This window comes from Elephas maximus, chromosome 15 (genome assembly GCF_024166365.1).
Source record: "Elephas maximus indicus isolate mEleMax1 chromosome 15, mEleMax1 primary haplotype, whole genome shotgun sequence".
NCBI classification, from domain to species: Eukaryota; Metazoa; Chordata; class Mammalia; order Proboscidea; family Elephantidae; genus Elephas; species Elephas maximus.
This window is the reverse complement of record NC_064833.1, coordinates 5921744-5941279: the sequence shown is the minus strand read 5'-3', so window position 1 is coordinate 5941279 and position 19536 is coordinate 5921744. Positions and strand designations below refer to the sequence as shown.

Here is a 19536-nt window from a genome sequence, read left to right as displayed (position 1 = left end):
TAAATGAAGCCTGGTCACTCTCCATAGGCATAATAACAATGATTTTTTTTTTATAGAGAAGGGAGATTAATGTATATAAAAAATGATAACAATGGGTATTAGAGATGGAAAGTCTCTTAGAGATCATGCAGCCTATATGCCTTGGCTGCAAGTAATAAAAATCCTAAATCAAACACCTTAAACAAGAATAAACAACAACAACAAAAAACCCACTGCTGTGGAGTCAATTCCGACTCATAGCAACCCTATCAGACAGAGTAGAACTGTTCCACAGGATTTCCAAGGACCGCCTACTGGATTCGAACTGCCAACCTTTTGGTTAGCAGCCAAACGCTTAACCATTGCACCCCCAGGGCTCCTAAACAAGAATAAAGGGAATGTATCGGTTTGCATGCAGTCCCTGGGTAGTACAAATGGTTATGCCTTTGGCTACTAACCGAAAGGCTGCTGATTGATCCACCCAGAGGCACTTTGGAAGAAAGGCCTGACAATCTACCTCCAAAGGATCGCAGCCATTGGAAACTCTAGAAAATTCTATGGAGCACAGTTCTACTCTGAAACACATGGAGTAGCCATGAGTTGGAACTGACTCAACTGCAACTGTTTTTTTGTTTTGTTTTGGTTTGTTTTTTATTGGTTTGCACAACTAGGTAGTCATGGGACTGACATGGCACATCAAATGCATCACAATGGACATTCTACCCTCGCAAACACAACACCTTCAAAGCCCTGGTAATGCGAACCTTGTAGCTTCACCTCCACCTTGACCTCCAAGCCCTACAAGGGTTCCACAAAGCTAAACATTCAACAGGGATCCCAAATATTTATACTCCCCACTCCATTCCAACAGCGTGGTGACAAATAAAAAGGATCTCAGCATATTTTAGTAAGTAAAAAAAAAAAAAAAGGATTGTTTCTGACAGAACCAGACTAATCAATTAATTGATCTCTGCCAAGCCAAGATAATGATATTTCTGAGTCTATTACGGGACATCAAGGCTGGTTAACTAATTTCACAGGGGAGCTAGCTGTCACCAGGCATTAGGTAACGACGGGAAATGTAGAGACAAAAATGCAAGGTGGCATTTTCTTTAAGGAATCACTCAACTTAGCATTCAACCGCTTTTACTCCAGTAGAGAAAGGCAGGTAAGTTTGTTCAAGGTTCATTTCAATCCTAACGTTTCTATGAAGTATTCAAACCTTTCCCATCCGATCTGATAATAGTGATTGTAGGCCCTTTGTGTGTGACTCTTGTGTGAGTAGGGGCAGAATTTATCAGCAAAATCATCTAAAACATCCGGAAAGAAAATCTTTTAAATGGCATTGTGGAGACGGGGTTGAGGAAAGACAGAAGATGAATCTAAACATCAGCGACGAAAAGCATCAATCAGAAAGAAACAATTTGATTTAGACTCCTGAATTGTAGATTTAAGATTTAAGATAAAATCTGTATTTCTTTTCAAGGACAAATGTGAGCTCGAACTCAACTGCTAATATTAGTTATGAAGGTTCATGCTCTCATGAATAGATACAAATGAGTTATTGATATATTGATGACTTACAAATATCGATGCAATGGGTTTTATAATTAGCTGTTCATTTAAAAAGGATTTCCTTATGAGAAAATTATTCTACATGAAATAAGAACCTCTCTTCTGCTCTCTCAGCCCCAGTACTCATGCTGGGAAGCTAACACAGAATTCCTGTAGGTTCTTGGGCAAAAAGAATGTGTAAAGGAAGTGAAGCTCCAGTCTCCTAGTGGGAAAGAGGAAACATCACAATCCCACATTATGAATGGAGCAATCTGGACCTCACTCCCATTAAAGAGGTTAGCAAAGAAAAACTGAGGCTTCTTGACTTGAAGAGCCTTCACTTAGTCCTAGTCCAGGCATTGTCAATCTTGGAATTATCTGACCCACTGCCGCCGAGTAGATTCCGACTCATAGCGACCCTGTAGGAATTATCTAGGGAGCTTTAAAAAGCACAGATATCTGGGTCCTACCCTGGAATTTTATCTTATCTTATTGTTGCTGTTGTTGTTGAGAATATACACAGCAGAACATATACCAATTCGACAAATTCTAAATGGACAATTGACAGTGATTACATTCTTCAAGCTGTAGGACCATTCTCACCTTCTTTCCCCAAATTGTTCCTTCTCCATTAACATAAACTCACTGTCCCCTAAGCTTCCTACTGGATGGCTCCTGGCTATCATTACTAATGTTTTGATCAAAGATTCTATAAGAGAATCCTGATTTGAAGGGGGAAATTGTATAACAGAATTTGAAATTCTAAGAGAATACAGACTTTCTGGAGCCATGGAGGTTGGATGAACCCCCAAAACTATTGCCCTGAGATAATCTGTAAACCTTAAACCGAAACTATCTGCTGAAGTCTTCTTAAAACCAAAAAAAAAAAAAATAGTTCAGCTTAATTAGAAAAGAATGTCTGTCTTGAGCATGGTGCTCTTTTAAGAACTATCTGTATGGGATCAAATTACAACACCAAGTCGAAAGATTAGAGTTTCTTTAAACTGGTCTGGAGGTAAGTTTTCCAGTTTCATAGGTGACTCTTAGTAGGTGCCCGAGGCTGAGGTTCCCACAGAAGCTGTTCCAGCAGTGCTTCCCAGATTTTTCAACCAGCATCACCCAGAAGCATGTGAAAACCTGGTATCCTGGGCCTACCTTCAGAGAGTCTGACTCAGCAGGCCTTAGGCAGGACCTCCAAATTTACATTTCTAATAAGCTCCCAGGTGATGGTGATGCTGCTGGCCCAAGGGCCCCACTCAGGTTGCACTGGTTTAAAGAGTACCTTGTTGTATGCCATCAAGTTGATTTTGACTTATAGTGACCTTGTTGAACAGAGTACCACTGTCCCATAGAGCTTCCTAGGCTGTAATCTTTATGGAAGCAGACTGCCACATCTTTCTCCCATGGAGCGGCTGGTGGGTTTGAACTACCAACCTCTGGGTTAGCAGCCAAGGGCTTAACCACTGCATCATCAGGGCACCACAGGAACTAGGAATCAGCTTCTTTCCATTAATATCAGCTAATATTTTTTTTTTTTAATAAAGATCCACGAGCCCTATCTGTATTTGAAGAAGTTTTGAAAGAACAGGAAGTTCAATCAAACATAAGTTATTATCTATCCACTAGTATGCACAGGGTCACTATGAGTTGGAATTAACTCGATGGCACATAACAACAATAACAACATGCACCAGGATCTACGCTGGGCACTGGCAATAAAAAGTCAAGTAAGATCACACCCTTGCCCTTAAGGAGCTTAATCCTTCATCTCCTTAATCTATTCAAGGAGAAGATAAAGCCACACACATAACATCTCCAGCATTTGTTCCCTTTTGCAACTATCCCCCTGCAATCTAAGAAAGTGCACATTCTAAAGGAGAATCTGGTCAAAAGAGGGAGATTGCAGACCAGGATTTCAAATTCCTAGGGAATCCAGACTTTCTGGAGCCATCCATGACACATGCATCCCTGCAAACTCAAGTCTAACAACAGGCAACCTGCAATAGATGCTATAATTCTCTTCCCTCCATCTACTCCCTATTCTTACTCTTCAAGTCAACTATGAATTGTTGTCTTTGTTCTTTGAGGTGGACACAGCTCCCTGACACTATTGAGCCACTCTGCTCCTGCCTTTCCAGGTTCTTTGAGGGGCTGAATCCCGCCCATCCTTCAAGGTTCAGCCCTGTTGTTATTTCCTTCCAGGATACTTTTGCTGACTGTGCCCATGGATTGGATTCCTCCTTTTGTGTCTCTTTATAGTTCCTAAGTTGGCCTCAGTTACAAAACTGATCTCCCAGCATGGGTGTTCTCTGTGTATGTATCTGTCCCCTCACTAGCTGGTGAACACCTTGAGGTCAGCAGGTATATCTTTCATCTTAATGTTTCCAGAGACTACTACAATAACACATGCCTAATAATGTTTATGAAGGAGCCCTGGTGGTGCAGTGCTTAAGTGATCAGCTGCTAGTCAGTAGTTCAAACCCACCAACCGCTCCAAGGGAGAAAGATGTGGCAGTCTGCTTCCATAAATATTACAGCCTTGGAAACCCTATGGGACAGTTCTACTCTGTCCTACAGGGTCGCTGTGAGTTGGAATTGACTTGATGGTAGTGGGTTTGGTTTGGGTAATAATGTTTATAGTAATGAATGTGTGAATGGATGACTAGATACAACAAATAAGAGATATGCCTTAAGAATATGGAAAAGACAGGGATTTATGAAAACTGGACTGGATATGGAAACCCTGGTGGCATAGTGGTTAAGTGCTATGACTGCTAACCAAAAGGTCAGCAGTTCGAATCCACCAGACACTCCTTGGAAACTCTATGGGGCAGTTCTACTCTGTCCTATAGGGTCGCTATGAGTCGGAATCGACTTGACGGCAATGGGTTTGGTTTGGTTTTGGACCGGATACAGCAGGTAAATGCAAATATAAAGAAATAGTTGGGAGGAGGTTATATTTTAGCTCAAATTTGCATATAGGTAGAATTTTCAAGGCAGATATTGAGGGAAGGAGGGCCAAGAACTGTATGAGCATAGACAGCAAGGTGGAAGAAGTTTAAGGTCAAATCATGAAGACTTTGAACACCAGTCTGAGCAGTGAGGGCAAAAGGAAGCTGGAAAGTTTTCAAACAGGAAGTAAAATGGTCAGATCAGCCCTTTATAGGTAATAACTCCACTAACAGCGTTAAGAAGAGATTGGAGGCAAGAATTCCCTAGTGGTATCTGTAATTTAGAGTCTCTGGGTGGTACAAACAGTTAATGCCCTCAGCTGCCAACCAAAAAGTTGGAAGTTCAAGTCTATCCAGAGACACCTAGGGAAAAAGCTCTGGCAATCTACTTCCAAAAAAAATCAGCCACTGAAAACCCTACGGAGTACAGTTCTACTCTGACACAGATAGGGTTGCCAGGAGCTGGGGTCCACTTGACAGCGACTGGTAGGTAAGTAGGCAGTAGCTTGTGTTTTTCAGAGACTGGTGGTAGATAAGTCAGTGATAAGAGAATGTTCAGCTGTTTTAGTAAGTTTGACCCGCAGACTGTTGTGGAGTTTTTGCTTCAATGGTTTGGTCTGCCATTGATGGTTCAGTGGTAGATTTCTTGCCTTCCATGTGGGAGAACTGGGTTCAATTCCCAGCCAGTGCACCACATGCACAGCCACCACCTATATGTCATTGGAGGCTTATATGTTGCTGTGATGCTGGACAGGGTTCAATGGAGCTTCCAGACTAAGATGTACTAGGAAGAAAGACCTGGCGATCTCCTTCTGATATCAGCCAATGAAAACCCTGTGGAGCACAGTTGCCATGGGGTTGCCATGAATCAGAGTTGACTCAACAGCAACGGGTAGTTGCAATTTAGACAGCACCTACTAGATGCCAGGAACCATGCCAGCTGCACAGATTAGTTCATGCCATCACCTGCACGACTGTCCCCGGAGACAGGCTTTGTCACCACCATTTACAGGTGATACAATGGTGGCTTGGGTGTTTTTAAAGAGTGTGCTTGAGACCTCAGAGCTCATAAGTGGCAGAGATTGGCTTCAAATTCAGGTTTTACCCAAAGCCAGGCTCTGAGGCACCTCCCTGCCCTTCCACCTTTGTCAGCATGGGTCTTAGTGCTAAAGTAGAGGGTGGTGCCTCAGGGTGCTATGCCATCAGGGCTCCCTGGCTGGTTCTTAGTTCAGTCTAATTTAGTACTAGGCTTTAGTGGCCAGCATGACTAAACAAGATGCCTCTTAAATGCATAGACTGAGAAAGAAGAGTATCATGGCTTTGTTGAATAAGTTATGATTTTAATATTCATTTTTCAACCCCCTTTACCAACTGCACAGGGATCTTGTCATGTTTTAGATGTGTCATTTGAAATGTCTTGCTAATGGTTCTGACGTCATACAAGCTTTAGTCAGTATCTCAAGTCCCCATACACGGTTAGGGTGATGCGTATTATGAATAATTACAGTTATGAATTCATAAACAGTTTTCTCGCTAAGTTCAAATTTTTCAGCCTACTTATTGCTGAGGCTAATTAACCAACCTAACCAGTTGCCATCAAGTCAACCCCAACTAACGGGATCTCTGTGAGTGAGCGCAGCTGAGATCAGCCAAGCCTGGCCCAGTTCAGGAGACCCATCCAGCTGAGCACATCCCAAATCGCCTAACCTAAGAATCACAAACTAAGTCATCAGCTGTCGTTTTAAACCACTAAGGTTTAGGGCAGTTTGTTACGGAGCAAAAGCAAACTGATAGATAACCCTTGTTTTGGACACTTGTTTGTTCTGTAAACTTGGGCACATCACAAATTTAATTCCTCTAAACTTCAGTTTCCTCATCTTTAACATGGGAAAAATTGCAGCTGCTGTGAGTGCCAATAGTTTCGGTTGGTGTTTAGATGTTTTATACAACCATTTCACATCTTTAATATCTGGAGTGACCATGAGAAATAAGGCTACTATGAGGACCTATTGAGATCACACATGTAAAAGCTCAAACCCAGAGCTCATCTTCAAAATACGAAGGCAACTAAATTTAATTATGTCTTTAATGAGGGTGTTTGTAAATACCAATATCCTCAGTTTTTGAGAGACCTAAGCAAAGGGGTTATGACATGTGGGTTTTGGGACATGGCCCCAACCAGTATTGAGTATTTAGGTACCTTGTTGTCAGAGCTACACAGGCCAGCTTCATCTCCATTTAATTTACTTTCCCTTAAAACTGACATATTTAATGGAAACAGCAACTAAGAAGAGAGAAGGTAGAAGGAGGTACAGGAGGGAGGAGAATAACATTTTCTAGTCTCTGTCAATATATGGTTTATTTGCTGATGCACTAAGGATTTGGATTTTCCACTTGGCAGGAAAAATAACGAAAATCCTTTTCACATTAAGCCCAAATTCCCTATAACCTTCCCTTACCACCTTCACCCTTTCCTTTCCAGTGGGGGAAATATATATAAGTATACCAAACCCATTGCTGTTGTGTCAATTCCAACTTATAGCAACACTATAGGACAGAGTACAACTGCCCCAGAGGGTTTCCAAGGAGCGGCTGGTGGGTTTGAACTGCCAACATTTTGATTAGCAGCTGAATGCTTAGTCACTATGCCACTGAGGTGCCATATGTATATGTATGTGTGTGTGTGTGTGTGTGTGTGTGTCTTGGAAGATGCACAGCCAGAATGCTCCTTTGAAGCAAGGATGGTGAGACTTACTCTCACATACTTTGGATATGTTATCAGAAGGGATCAGTCCCTGGAGAAGGACATCATGCTTGGTAGAGTAGAGGGTCAGCAAAAAAGAAGAAGACCCTTGACAAGATGGATTAACACAGTGGCTGCAACAATAGGCTCAAGCATAACAATGATCACGAGGATGGCGCAGGACCGGGCGGTGTTTCCTTCTGTTGGACATAGGGTCACTATGAGTTGGAAATGACTCAATGGTACCTAACAACAAAAACAACACACACACACACACATATAAAAGCATACTTACCCTCTCTGAAAAAGATCCACATTGTAAAATTTATGCAGCTCCACAGAAAACTCAACCGTTCCTTGTACTTCCGACATGATCTTTTTGGGTCATTACCTGAAAAACAAGAGAGACATTAACAGCTTGGGATCTCATCAGCCAGAGATAGAGAGCCTAGGTTTCTACACTGTGAAGCCACATGGAGTTTAGATGGACACGTGTTTCTGACCAATGGGAACACCATATTTCTACCGGGCAGCACCACCATGGGGTTCCTTTTATAGGAACAGACACAGAGAGGTTAAGTGACTTGCTTAATGTTATACAGCTCATACTTAGAACAGCCGGACTCAGACCCAGACTTCCTGACTCTGAAGCCAGGCTGGTCTACTGCCCTTCCCTACCTGTCAGCATCCCAGCTAAGAGCACACACTTCATGGCCAAGGGTATGAGAAGCCCTACTCTGTCACTTTCCAGCCATGTGAACTCCAGCAAGCCATTTAACTTCCCTTATCCTCACTTTCCTCAGCTGTGACATCAGGACCAATAATAGCATATAGCTCAGGTAGATGATGGCAGGAGTAAATGAGGTAGACCATAAAGAACACTTTGTACAGTTCCTGACATAGTAAATACTTAATAAATGGTGATGCCATTAATAATAACTAATATAAATAATAAATGATTTTATTATATACAAAGTCTCCGAAGAGCTAGCGGGCTGCGGTGGCAGGGGCAAAAATGTTTTCTACAAGCATGGGAAGCAGAGTGGGTGCTGTTGCTACACAGATGCCGAACCCAACTTGTTGTTGTTAGCTGCAGTTGAGTCAATTCTGACTCATGGTGATGCCACGTGTCAGAGTAGAACTGTACTCCCCAGGGTTTTCAAGGCAGTGACCTTTCAGAAGCAAATCTCCAGCCCCGTCCTCTGAGGCACCTCTGGGTGAGTTTGAGCCATTTGAGCCACCCAAGGACTTCAACCAAACTTGACAGGCTGCTAATTTTCCAAGCCAAGAGACCCTAGGGCCAATAGCAAGAGCATTGGGTGAGAATGATGGGAGCAAAACACAACTAAAATAATAGCCTAAGTCTGGGATGAGAAATAAATCGGGACAGAGACTCATGGCAGGCCGAATTTCCTACGTTATAAAAAATCCAGACAACAGGGAGCTGAAGGAAGGGAAAGAAACTGACTTTTATTGAGCACCTACTATGCACTTTGTCTTGGAGGAAGTACAACTAGAATGCTCCTTAGAAGCAAGGATGGCTAGACTATGTTTTACATACTTTGGACATGTTGTCAGGAGAAATCAGTCCCTGGAGAAGGACATCATGCTTGGTAAAGTACAGGGTCAATGAAAAAGAAGAAGACCCTCAACAAGATGGATTGACACAGTGGCTACAACAACGGGCTCAAGCATAACAACGACTGTGGACATGGTGCAGGTCTGGGCAGCGTTTCATTCTGTTGCACATGGGGTCACTGAGTCAGAACCAACTCGACTGCGCCTAACGACAACAACACTATGTGCTTAAAAAAAGCCAAACCAAACTCATTGTCACTGAGTCAATTCTGATTCATTGCGAACCTATAGGACAGAGTAGAACTGCTCCATAGGGTTTCCAAGGAGCAGTTAGTGGATTTGAACTGCCTACCTTTTGGTTAGCAGCTGTAGCTCTTTACCACTGCCCCACCAGGGCTCCACTATGTACTTCCAAAAAAACCAACCCCCAAAAAAAACCAAACCCAGTGCCGTCCGACTCATAGCGACCCTATAGGACAGAGTAGAACTGCCCCGTAGAGTTTCCAAGGAGCACCTGGTGGATTTGAACTGCCAACCCTTGGGCTAGCAGCTGTAGCACTTAACCACTACACCACCAGGATTTCCTACTATGTGCTTAGTGCCCCATACTTTATATCAGTTGCCCGATTTTATCCAACAACTTTGTGATAAAGACTCTTGCCCCATTTTGCAGATAAGAAAAGAGGATCAGAGAGGCTCTGATATGGAGACACTACTTTCTAACTCTAGAATGTTCTACAGATGTGTCCTTTAGTAAGTCTTCTCACTCCCCCAAGCCTCAGTTTACCACCATGTGCAATGGGGGTGAGACAAGCATCCTAGCAGGATTCCTGATAGAATAGGAGATAATAACTGGCAATGTATCTGGCACTCAGCAGGTTCTCAATAGGTAGCAGCTGGGGCAGGGGAGGGAGGAGATAAAGGAGGAATTTGGTCTCCCCCTACAGGCCAGTGGTGATTGGCACCTAGATTTTATTTCAAAGCCCTTCTTCTACCTCCAGGACACTCAGGGACTGACCACCATTGCTGTGGTTCAGAGCCAAACCCCACAGCAGTTAATGGGGTCACACTAGGCTAGCTCCCAGAACAAGAACACGGATTAACTAGGCCTTACCTTTGCATCCCAGTTCTGGCCAGGGTGTCATCTGGGGAAACATTCCCAGAGACGCAAAGCACCGCATACCAAATAAACTGCAGCAGATCCTAGCACCCAACCTCTGTAACTCCCACAAGATGGAATTTCAAGCTGATGGGCCTGGAGAGGCCTGGCTCACAGAAAGTGCTGAGACCCATTTCCCTAACGGTAGAGCCATCGGGACACCGAGACACCACACCGGAGCCAGCCAAGGTCAGACCCGCCCCTCAATTTCAATATCAAGGCATTTTCAGTAAGAGCTGGACAGAGGGGCCAGCAATCAGAAGCAGATCTGTGTCTCATTGATGAGATCACATTAAACAGCAACAACTCTATCTCCCCCACTTCTTCTTCACCTTGCTCCGGCTCAGTCCGCAAAAAACCACCAAGCCAGCAAACTGGGCAGAGTCCTGGCTGGTGGCTGTCAGCCTCCCATCATCTCCAGACTTGCCCCTGATCTGATTTCTAATGGGGCAGGAGTGGGGGAGGGGGGAACCAAGGTCAAGCAAAAGAAACACACTCTAACATTGCAGGCCTACCATGTGGCAAGCACAACCAGAGGATTTCCAAGCTTTACTTTATGCAATCCTCAAAAACCCTCCCAGGTAGGTAGTATTGACCTTGATTCACAGAGGACACCCATCCCCTGGTTTCCCACCTCGGCCCTTACTGGCAGTGACGAAGGGGGCCAATGGGTTTCTGGGGAATTAATAGAGGAAAATATATTTGATCCAATGGACGGAGAATACCATGCAGAAATTGTTTTCCCCTGTCATGCAGGGCTAATGGGGCAGGGTCTCAGATTGTAGATACACATACAGCTTCTTAGTAGGAAGCTGCCTTCATCTTTTTAACAGTATTTGATTCACTGTAACCCCAACCCACTGCTGTCAAGTCAGTTCTGACTCAGCAACCCTATAGGACAGAGTAGAACTGCCCCATAAGGTTTCCAAGGCTGCAATCCTTATGGGAGCAGACTACCACATCTTTCTCCCTGAAGCAGCTGGTGGGTTCAGAGCACTGACATTTTGGTTAGTAGCCAAGCGCTTTAACCATGGGGCCACCAGGTTTCCCTTCATTATAACCAAGCACTCAGTTATTCAAGGAGAAAGATGAATTCACATTGAAAATCCCAGCTGAAAAACTCCACGTTGCTTTTGCTGGTAACCATAGCCCAAAACACCAAACCCATTCCCGTCGATTCCAGTCCAACTCACAGCGACCCTACAGGATAGAGTAGAACTGCCCCATTGGGTTTCCAAGGGGCGGCTGGTGGATTCCAACTGCCAACCTTTTGGTTAGTAGCCAAGCTCTTAACCACTGAACCACCATGTCCAATTCGCATCTAGGACTTCAAAGCTATTTGCTATGGTCCCAGCCCCCTCCTTGCTCTTTTTCTCTGAGTACTCCAAACCCAAACCAAACTCATTCCCATCGAGTTGATTCTGACTCATAGCGACCCTACAGAACAGAGTAGAACTGCCCCGTAGTTTTCTAAGGCTGTAATCTTTACAGCAGCCAACTGTCCCATCTTCTTCCCACCTCTGAGAAGTAGAGACAATTTAGAGCAGTGGTCATCAGGTGCCCAAAGCAGCAGCAGCAGCATCACTTTTTGCAAATCTTTCGGTCTCACCCAGGGGGCGTGCCCAGGAATCAGTTTCCACCAGCGCTCCGGGGGATTCTGATGCACGCTGTCATTCGGGAACCCCTGGTTTAGAGGCTAGGGTTTTCAGCTCACCGGACTCGAGTTCACGGGGCTCCTTGTGCGCTGCATGGCCTTGAGCCGGTTGTTGAACCTCTAGTGCATCAGTTTCCTCGTCGATAAGTTGGGAATAATAAGAGTGCCTACCCCGTAAGGTCGTTTTCATGATCGGTAGACAGAAAAAGTACGTGAAATTCTTAACATGGTGTCTGGCACATTGCTAGAAAACACACACGCACAAACACACGATACACACACGGCATATACACAGACACCTGACACAGCTAACAAACACCGAACACACGTGACACATCCCCAACACATCCCCAGGATGCACACACACAACACACATACACCTACTATGCATACCCACACAAAACACATACATCCAACACAATCCCCAACAAACACATGCCAAACACTCAAAACCAACATGCCCAACTCACAGTATACAGAGAGATACTATATACACATACCTGACACACACAACACACACACACTTAATATATACACCAACACAGAACACATATATCCATCACATAACCCCCCAAGAACATATGCCACTCAAAACCAATGTGCCCAACACATAATACACACACAGACACCATACACACATACCTAACACACATCACGCACACACCTAATATACACACTAACACAAAACACATATACCCACCACACAACCCCCAAGAAATATATGCCAAACACTCAAAACCAATGTGCCCAACACACAATACACATACAAAGATACCATACACACACAACCAACACATACAAAACACACACCTAATATACACACCAATACAAAACACATATACTCAACATACCACCCTCAACAATGCCGAACACTCAAAACCAGTGTACCAAACACAGACACCACACACACATACCTGACACACACAACACATACACTCAGTATACATACAGACACACCAACACAACACATATACATACCCAACACATAGACATGCCCAGCACACAGTACACACAAAGACACACCACACACATACACACACACCACAGACATCTTGTCTGCACTAACTCCCTACCACACCCAGAGTCTCTCATGATTTTAGTGCTTCCAGTCCTACTTTGATTGGTGTGATCCTAAGATGCCCAGTTTCACACACGCCTTTCCTGAAAGCCTGCTGTGTGGGCACAATCTACATGGAGCGTGAAAACAGACCTTGCCCTCCTGATGCTCTGACTGAGAGGGGGTGTCAAGTAACAACCAAGGCGAGAAGGCTCAGGCGGAGGGGGGCCTCCCTGGGAAGGCTGCTCTCCTCCCTGGTCTGTCTCCATGAGACATCTGACTTGCCCCACACCTCACCAAGGGTCATGGATGCAAACCTCACTTGTTCAGAAAATGAAAAGGGTCCCCAGCAGGTTGTCCCAACATCAGCTCCCCTGGCTACCTACTACCTCTGTCCCCACTGGGTAAGACCTGTGAGCCCAGCTCGCTGCTGGACCCTTGCTAAGGCAGTGGCACTCACAGCTGGCACCTGTGCTCAAGCAGCTTGCACCTGGTGCACACTGCTTTAGGGAAATGCCCCTGAAGAGGAAGGGGAGGGGAGAGGGGAGGGCACAAAGGGACATGCCCAGAGAGATGCAAGGCAGACCTCAGAGCGGCTTTTCCCGTGGTGGAGAGGGAACAACCTCTGACCCAGAGTGTGAGAAGCGCGGGCTCCAGGACAGTAGGCCTGGGTGAACTCGTGCCCCCAAGTTTGAGACTCGCTGATGGGCTGCTTCTAACAGCAGCTCTGATGGTAAAATGGTCCAAGCAGTTCACAGCTGAACCAGGGGTCGACAGGATGAACTGCTCCCCTTGGGGGGGCCTGAGAGGGCAGGAAAACAGCTCTGGGGAGAAACAGTGAAGGCTTCTCTTTCAGGGAGCAAATGCCTTTTCTTTTAGAGTTATACAAATTGATCCAAATCCGTGAACTCCGGTGTAAAAGGTAGCCAGGCTGTGTGGCACCTGGATGGGGCCTCTGTCGTCATATGGGTGCTTGTGTACATGTCTGTGTATGTATGGGTGTATGTATGGGTGTGTGTGTGTGTATGTGGGTATATATGTGTGTATAAGTGTGTATGTGTGTGTGTGTGCACGTGTGTGTTTGTGTAAGAGGAGCAGATTTCCGAGTAAACCAGCCAGGACCCCAAAGTCTATTTTACAATTGACTGCAGGTTAAAACACTCCCCAGTTCCTAGTTTCCTCATCTGAAAAACTGAGGTAATAAATCTTTACCCCCAAGGAATAACACAGAAGGTTGACAAGAGATGTTAGACCCGGCCTTCCCATGACACACAGCTTTAAGTCATCAAGAATAGCTGTTAATGCATGTAGTTAATTATATGAAGGTTCCATTTTGACTTTTGTTTTTACTTTCATTGTCAGATTCATTGAGCTTTATCTTTCTGTGAGTATGTGTGTTTTCTTCTAGGCTTATGCCATTATTATCCAGAACAGTGTATTCAAAGACATGTGAAACTGGGTACCATGATGGGTAGGGAAGAAGCCTTGTTCTCTGCACCAGAACTGTGGCCTGAAGTTCTCGTTTCAGGAACAGGGCAAGAAAATGGTCCCCAACTCCTCGCAGTGGAGGTATCTGGAGTGCCATCAAAACTGGAATACAACAATTCCATCTATCTCCCTGTCCCCTCACCCCCATATACAAGTAGTTCCCAATTCTCATCATCTTTAGTTCTATCATTAGCTCCTCAAGTCCAGCTCATTCTCTCCATCTCCAAAGCCACCAGCCGAGGAGTCTTGATCACTGTCTTGGGCTGGGTTCTCTAGAAAGGCAAGACCAGTAAAATGTGTATGTATGTATATATGTACGTATGTATTCTAGAGAGAGATTTATATCAAGGAAATGGTTCACGTGATTGTACAGTCTGGAAAGTCCCAAGTCTGTGGGTTGGGAGTCAGGCTGGAGGCTTCTCCTGACTCATGTACCGCTGGGGCTGACGAACCCAAGATCAGCAGGTCAGATGGCAGGCTTCTAGCTCAAGTCCCAAGAACCAGAAGTCCAATGACGATGAGCTGAATGGAGGATCCAGAGCAGAACAAAAGCCAACAAGCTTTGCCAGAAAGTCCGTATATCTTGGATGCAGTCCACAACTCCAAGGAAACTCCCTGTTAACTGATTGGTCGCTCACAGCAGATCACCTCATGGAAGTGATTACACTGTATCAGATCTCATTGGGGAGGTGATTACATCATTACCTAACTGCCAAACCACTGAGAATTATGGCCCAGCCAAGTTAAAATAAGGCTAACCGCCACAACTGCCATCTTCTTGCCTGGACTATACCCAGTTCCTCCGTGCTGATCTCTCAGCCTGGCCTCACCCACCTTGGATATATTCCCTCTCTCAAGACGGTGGCCTTTCTAAAACTCAAGTAGTTCATGTCTCTGCACAGTCTAGAAACCTTCAGTGGTTCTTCTGTCCTCTGCCTTCCACATGGCTGAGGAGGCTTTCTATACTCTTTCTGCACCACTTTCTTACCTTTCTGGGCACAATGCATTATCCTTCCTCCCATGCCATATTTGTGCCTGAATTCACTTCTCTATTTCCTACAGCATGTAGTCTTCCAAGGACTCCATTGCTCTACAGGTCCAGGAAAGTCGTGTCTGTGCATGGGGGCCAGAGGAGGATGTGTGTGTACTGAGGATTAAAGACAATCATGTACATGCATAAAAACTGCAGTCATTGGCTGGCAAATAAGGAATCACTTCTCAGTGGTAGCAATTACTATATTTTTTGTCTTCAAGATAGTTGGCAGACATTCAAAAGGTCCCTCATGCAATCCAGGCGTCATGAATGACGCCACTCTCCTTAAATTCAGAGCTTCTAGGGTGTTTGCTCTGGATTGAATTGTGTCCTCCAAAAAATATGTTGACTTCCTAATCTCCAGTACCTGTGAATGTGACCTTATTTGGAAATAGGGACTTTGAAGATGTTAACAGTTGATTTAACATAAGTTGTACTGGAGGACAGTGGGTACTAATCTTGTCTGAGTAGTGACTTCATGTAAGAGGAGATGAGATACAGAGAGGCAGACGAGGAAAGACACCATGTAAAGATGCATCGACAAGCCAAGGGACACTGAGGGCCACCAGGAGCTGGGAGAGACAAGAAAGGATCTTCCCCTAGAGCCTGCAGAGGGAACATGGCCCAGCCAACATGTCTATCTGGACTTCCAGCCTCCAGAACTGTGAGACAATAAATGTCTGTTCTTATGAGCCAGCAAGTTTGTGGTATTTTGTCACTGCAGCCCTTAGATGTTAATTAATATCCAGCAACTGTCTATACTTGACATTGTGACATATCTATCATGTTTCATAAGTTATGTATATTTTCTAAAATATCCTAGGACATTCTCAGTTGCCCATTAGGAAAGATGTTGAAAATGCCACAAATATTTTAGAGAAATACTCTGATTCCAACACCTCATTGGATATAGTGTGGAAAAAAAATCCTTTTACAAACATGTTTTCCTTTAAAATGTCTTCCCCCCCCCCCTTTTAAAAATCAGCCTTTAAAGTATGTGGACCTTGAAAAATTAAATGAAAAAAAGAAGAATGTTGATCTTAAAACACATCAGCATTTACTTTATTAAAAGACACACAAAGTTAATGGACTCAAAAGAATATAAGTAAAGGAATTACATGTGTTCGATGGAGGAGTTTCAGGAAGAGATTCTTCTCATGCTACAGAGGAGGGCAGCAAGGACAGAGGAGGGCCAGACTTGACCTCTGAGTGTCTGAGCCACAGGAGAACTAGCAGAATCTCCTGCTTTTCCTCTAGGGTCGAAGAGAAGCAGCAGAAATCTCCTAGCAGCCACAGTTGTATTCAGCAGATATCATTGCCTGGGGCTACTTACTCCAGGCAGCCACTCTAACATGGTAAATCGCTCCAGTTTGCTGATTGGTATGATCATTTGTGGAGAGAATCTGCTCAGTGTACCAGGTGATCACCTTAGGGATGACAACTAACAGTTCTTTGTTGAGGAGAGAGTGTTGCCTTTGAAGAGGTCTTCTGTCCTAGTGTGACAGCATCCTGTCCACATTCGCATCCCAAACCTCGGTCTCACCTGCTGTGCGGGATCTTGGACAAGTCACTTAATGTCTCTGAGCCTCAGCAGTCAAATCTAGAATATGGGCCAATATGGCTTTCTCAGGAGCGCTGGTGGAACAGTGGTTAAGAGCTTGGCTGCTAACCAAAAAGTTGGCAGTTTGAATCCACCAGCCATTCCTTGAAAACCCTGTGGGGCAGTTCTACTCTGTCCTATAGGGTTGCTATGAGTCCTAATCGACTCGATAGCAACAGGTTTGGTTTTTTGGTTTTATGGGCTTTTCAGAGCAAAGATGCATTTTGAGCATCAAAAAGTTTGAGGATCAAAGATAGATGTGCTTCCTAACCATGAAAAGCATCTTTCAACACACTGCGATCCAACAGCTAGAACTGCTCAAAGCTCCAGAGATATGAGGATGACTGAGCCATGGTCCTGGGACTGTCAGAAGACACATACCAGAGGGGAGAAAGCCAAGTCACAATGGTGGTTCATGTACATACAAGGCATGATATAAGGAGGCATGGAGAGGCATTAAAGCCTAATGGTGATGGCTGTGGCCCACAGGATCAGCCTGCCTGGGCATGGTCAGCCCAATGGATACTTGAGCTCTTCATACTTTGGTTTCCTCAACTGCAACTTTCTTTGGAGCCTGTCATATGACAAACATTTAATAATTCTAAGCCTTCATGATAAAGAGTTGAAAAACTAAAAACAATTTCACGGCAAGGAGAGAAGAGAGATAACAGCCCTATTCCTCAGATGAGTTACCCACACCCTGACTCGTGAGCTTTCCCAGGTTCTCCCAGCGGGAAGGCCAGAACTCACATCAACATCTCTCATCTAGTGTGACTTCCACTCCTCAGCCATTCCACCTCCTGATGCCTAAAAGCATTTTCTTTCCTTCAGTGCAGAACACAGAACGGGCTGTATATGTTTATTCTTTTCACCACTGAAGACAAAGCAAAAAGAAGCATCCCACACAATGCTGAGCTTCTGATTCCTCATGGTTCTCTGCCCCCCTTATCTCAGGCAGCACTGTAAAAACCAGGCACGAAAGCAAGTAAGATTTCACAGCCTCTTGAAAGGACAACCAATTCATAAATTCAGATGGAAGCCTTAAAGGACCAAAGACCAGGAAGTTCCATGATGGAAGCACAGTTTACAGCTCAGCAACAAGGAGTCTTCTCCCTTCCCGCCATGTTGGAACCTCCAGAGCCACTCAGCCAGCAGGTAAACATGGGACCGTTGTGGGTGGCATCTCATCTCCCCTTCTGCCTACTGAAGCATGTATACCAATGGACACCTAAGTGTGCACACACGTACGCACACAACAAAATGCATGCCATGGGTTCGCCTCTTTGGGAAAGAACATAGTATCATGGGAAGGGCAGCAGCTTCAAGTTCGCTGAACCTGGATCACATCCCGACTGTTTCACAGATTAGTTGGGTTACCTTAACCAAGTTATAACCCACTTTCTACAACTGTACCCGTACAATAGTAGTATCTACACTGGAGTGATTTTCTCGAAGATTGACAATGATGCTTATTCTTTCAGTAACATTAGGAGTGCTCAATAGCGGAAATGCTAATATTTATTTGGTAAAAGAGAGGGCCAACAAAATGAGAGAAACCGTTAATTAGATGGGTTGACACAGTAGCTGCCACAATGGACTCAAACGTATCAATGGTTATGAAGAAGGCACAGGACTGGGCAATGTTTCGTTCTGTTATACATAAGTCGGGGCTGACACAATGGCAACTACACACCATCACCAACACTAATATTAGAATAACGAATAATAACAATACAATGCATAGAGGAAGGAAGAGATAATGCAGAGCAAAGGTGAGCTCCAATACCCAAAGAAGTCTAAGCGGGAGGATGGTGACCGAGCCTGGCAGACAGCAGCACTGAGGTGCTCGAGGAAGACTTAAGTGGTTGGTGTCCAGGGCTGGGATCAGGACCCAGTGCTTGAGGGAGGCACAGTATGGGGTGTTTAGGTCCCAGCCAAGGGGACGGGGTTCAGATTCAGTCCTTGTGCCCTCTGGAGTCCTGGGTGGAGCTGTGACTCTCCTCCTGGAGATACCTAATGTGGGGAGGGAGGTGATAATAGCGCCTCATCTTCATTGAGGTGGCAGGCAAGGTTTCAATGCAATGATTGAAATAACTTGGGTCATGGATAACTGGTATACCTGCATTGATTCTTTGTCCAAGAAAGAGTTCCTACAAAAACCAAGTCTGCCACAGAGGCTGGAAAGGGGATCCCAGCTCGACGAACGAGCCTCAAATAGACGCCCTCGAAGCTTCCTGACAGTCTTGCGCTTCTATGAATACCACACCATCTAATTTTAAGGTTCTGCATTCATTAATGGTTATAAATATTGCAAGAACATTCCGTGTGCAGAATGGCAGCGCATCCAATTCCCGTTAAATCACATGAAGACGTCAGCGCTTAGCATCACCAGTTTCCTTGTTTAACTCTTCTAGGTCGTGAGCAATGTTCAAATATCAATAGCTCATGTGTCAAATTATATAACTCGGCAGACCTTATGATCACCTTGCCCCCCTTCCTCATGACACAGATGAGAAATCTGAGGCTCAGAGAGGGAAGCAGCCTGCTCCGGTCACAGAATGAGTATCTCTCAATTCCTAGTCCAGTTATCTTTGTTTTACTGGACTGTAAATCGGGAGAAACTTGCCGTGTGACAGGGCTCAGTGGTAGAATTCTCACCTTCCATGCAGGAGACCCAGGTTCCATTCCCCATAACTCATGTACACCAACCACTCATCTATCAGTGGAGGCTTGTGTGTCA

General features: G+C 44.7%; 1 protein-coding gene across 1 annotated transcript in view; it reads right to left on the bottom strand.

Moving 5' to 3' along the window:
* The window catches only part of FAM135B (family with sequence similarity 135 member B), a 289944-nt gene that overhangs the window by 159331 nt on the left and 111077 nt on the right, over positions 1-19536 (bottom strand). Inside the window, exon 2 of the mRNA XM_049853854.1 lies at positions 7523-7618. Coding sequence (XP_049709811.1) covers positions 7523-7599 — 77 coding nt within the window. The 5' untranslated portion in view covers positions 7600-7618. The remainder of the gene's footprint in view (positions 1-7522; positions 7619-19536) is intronic.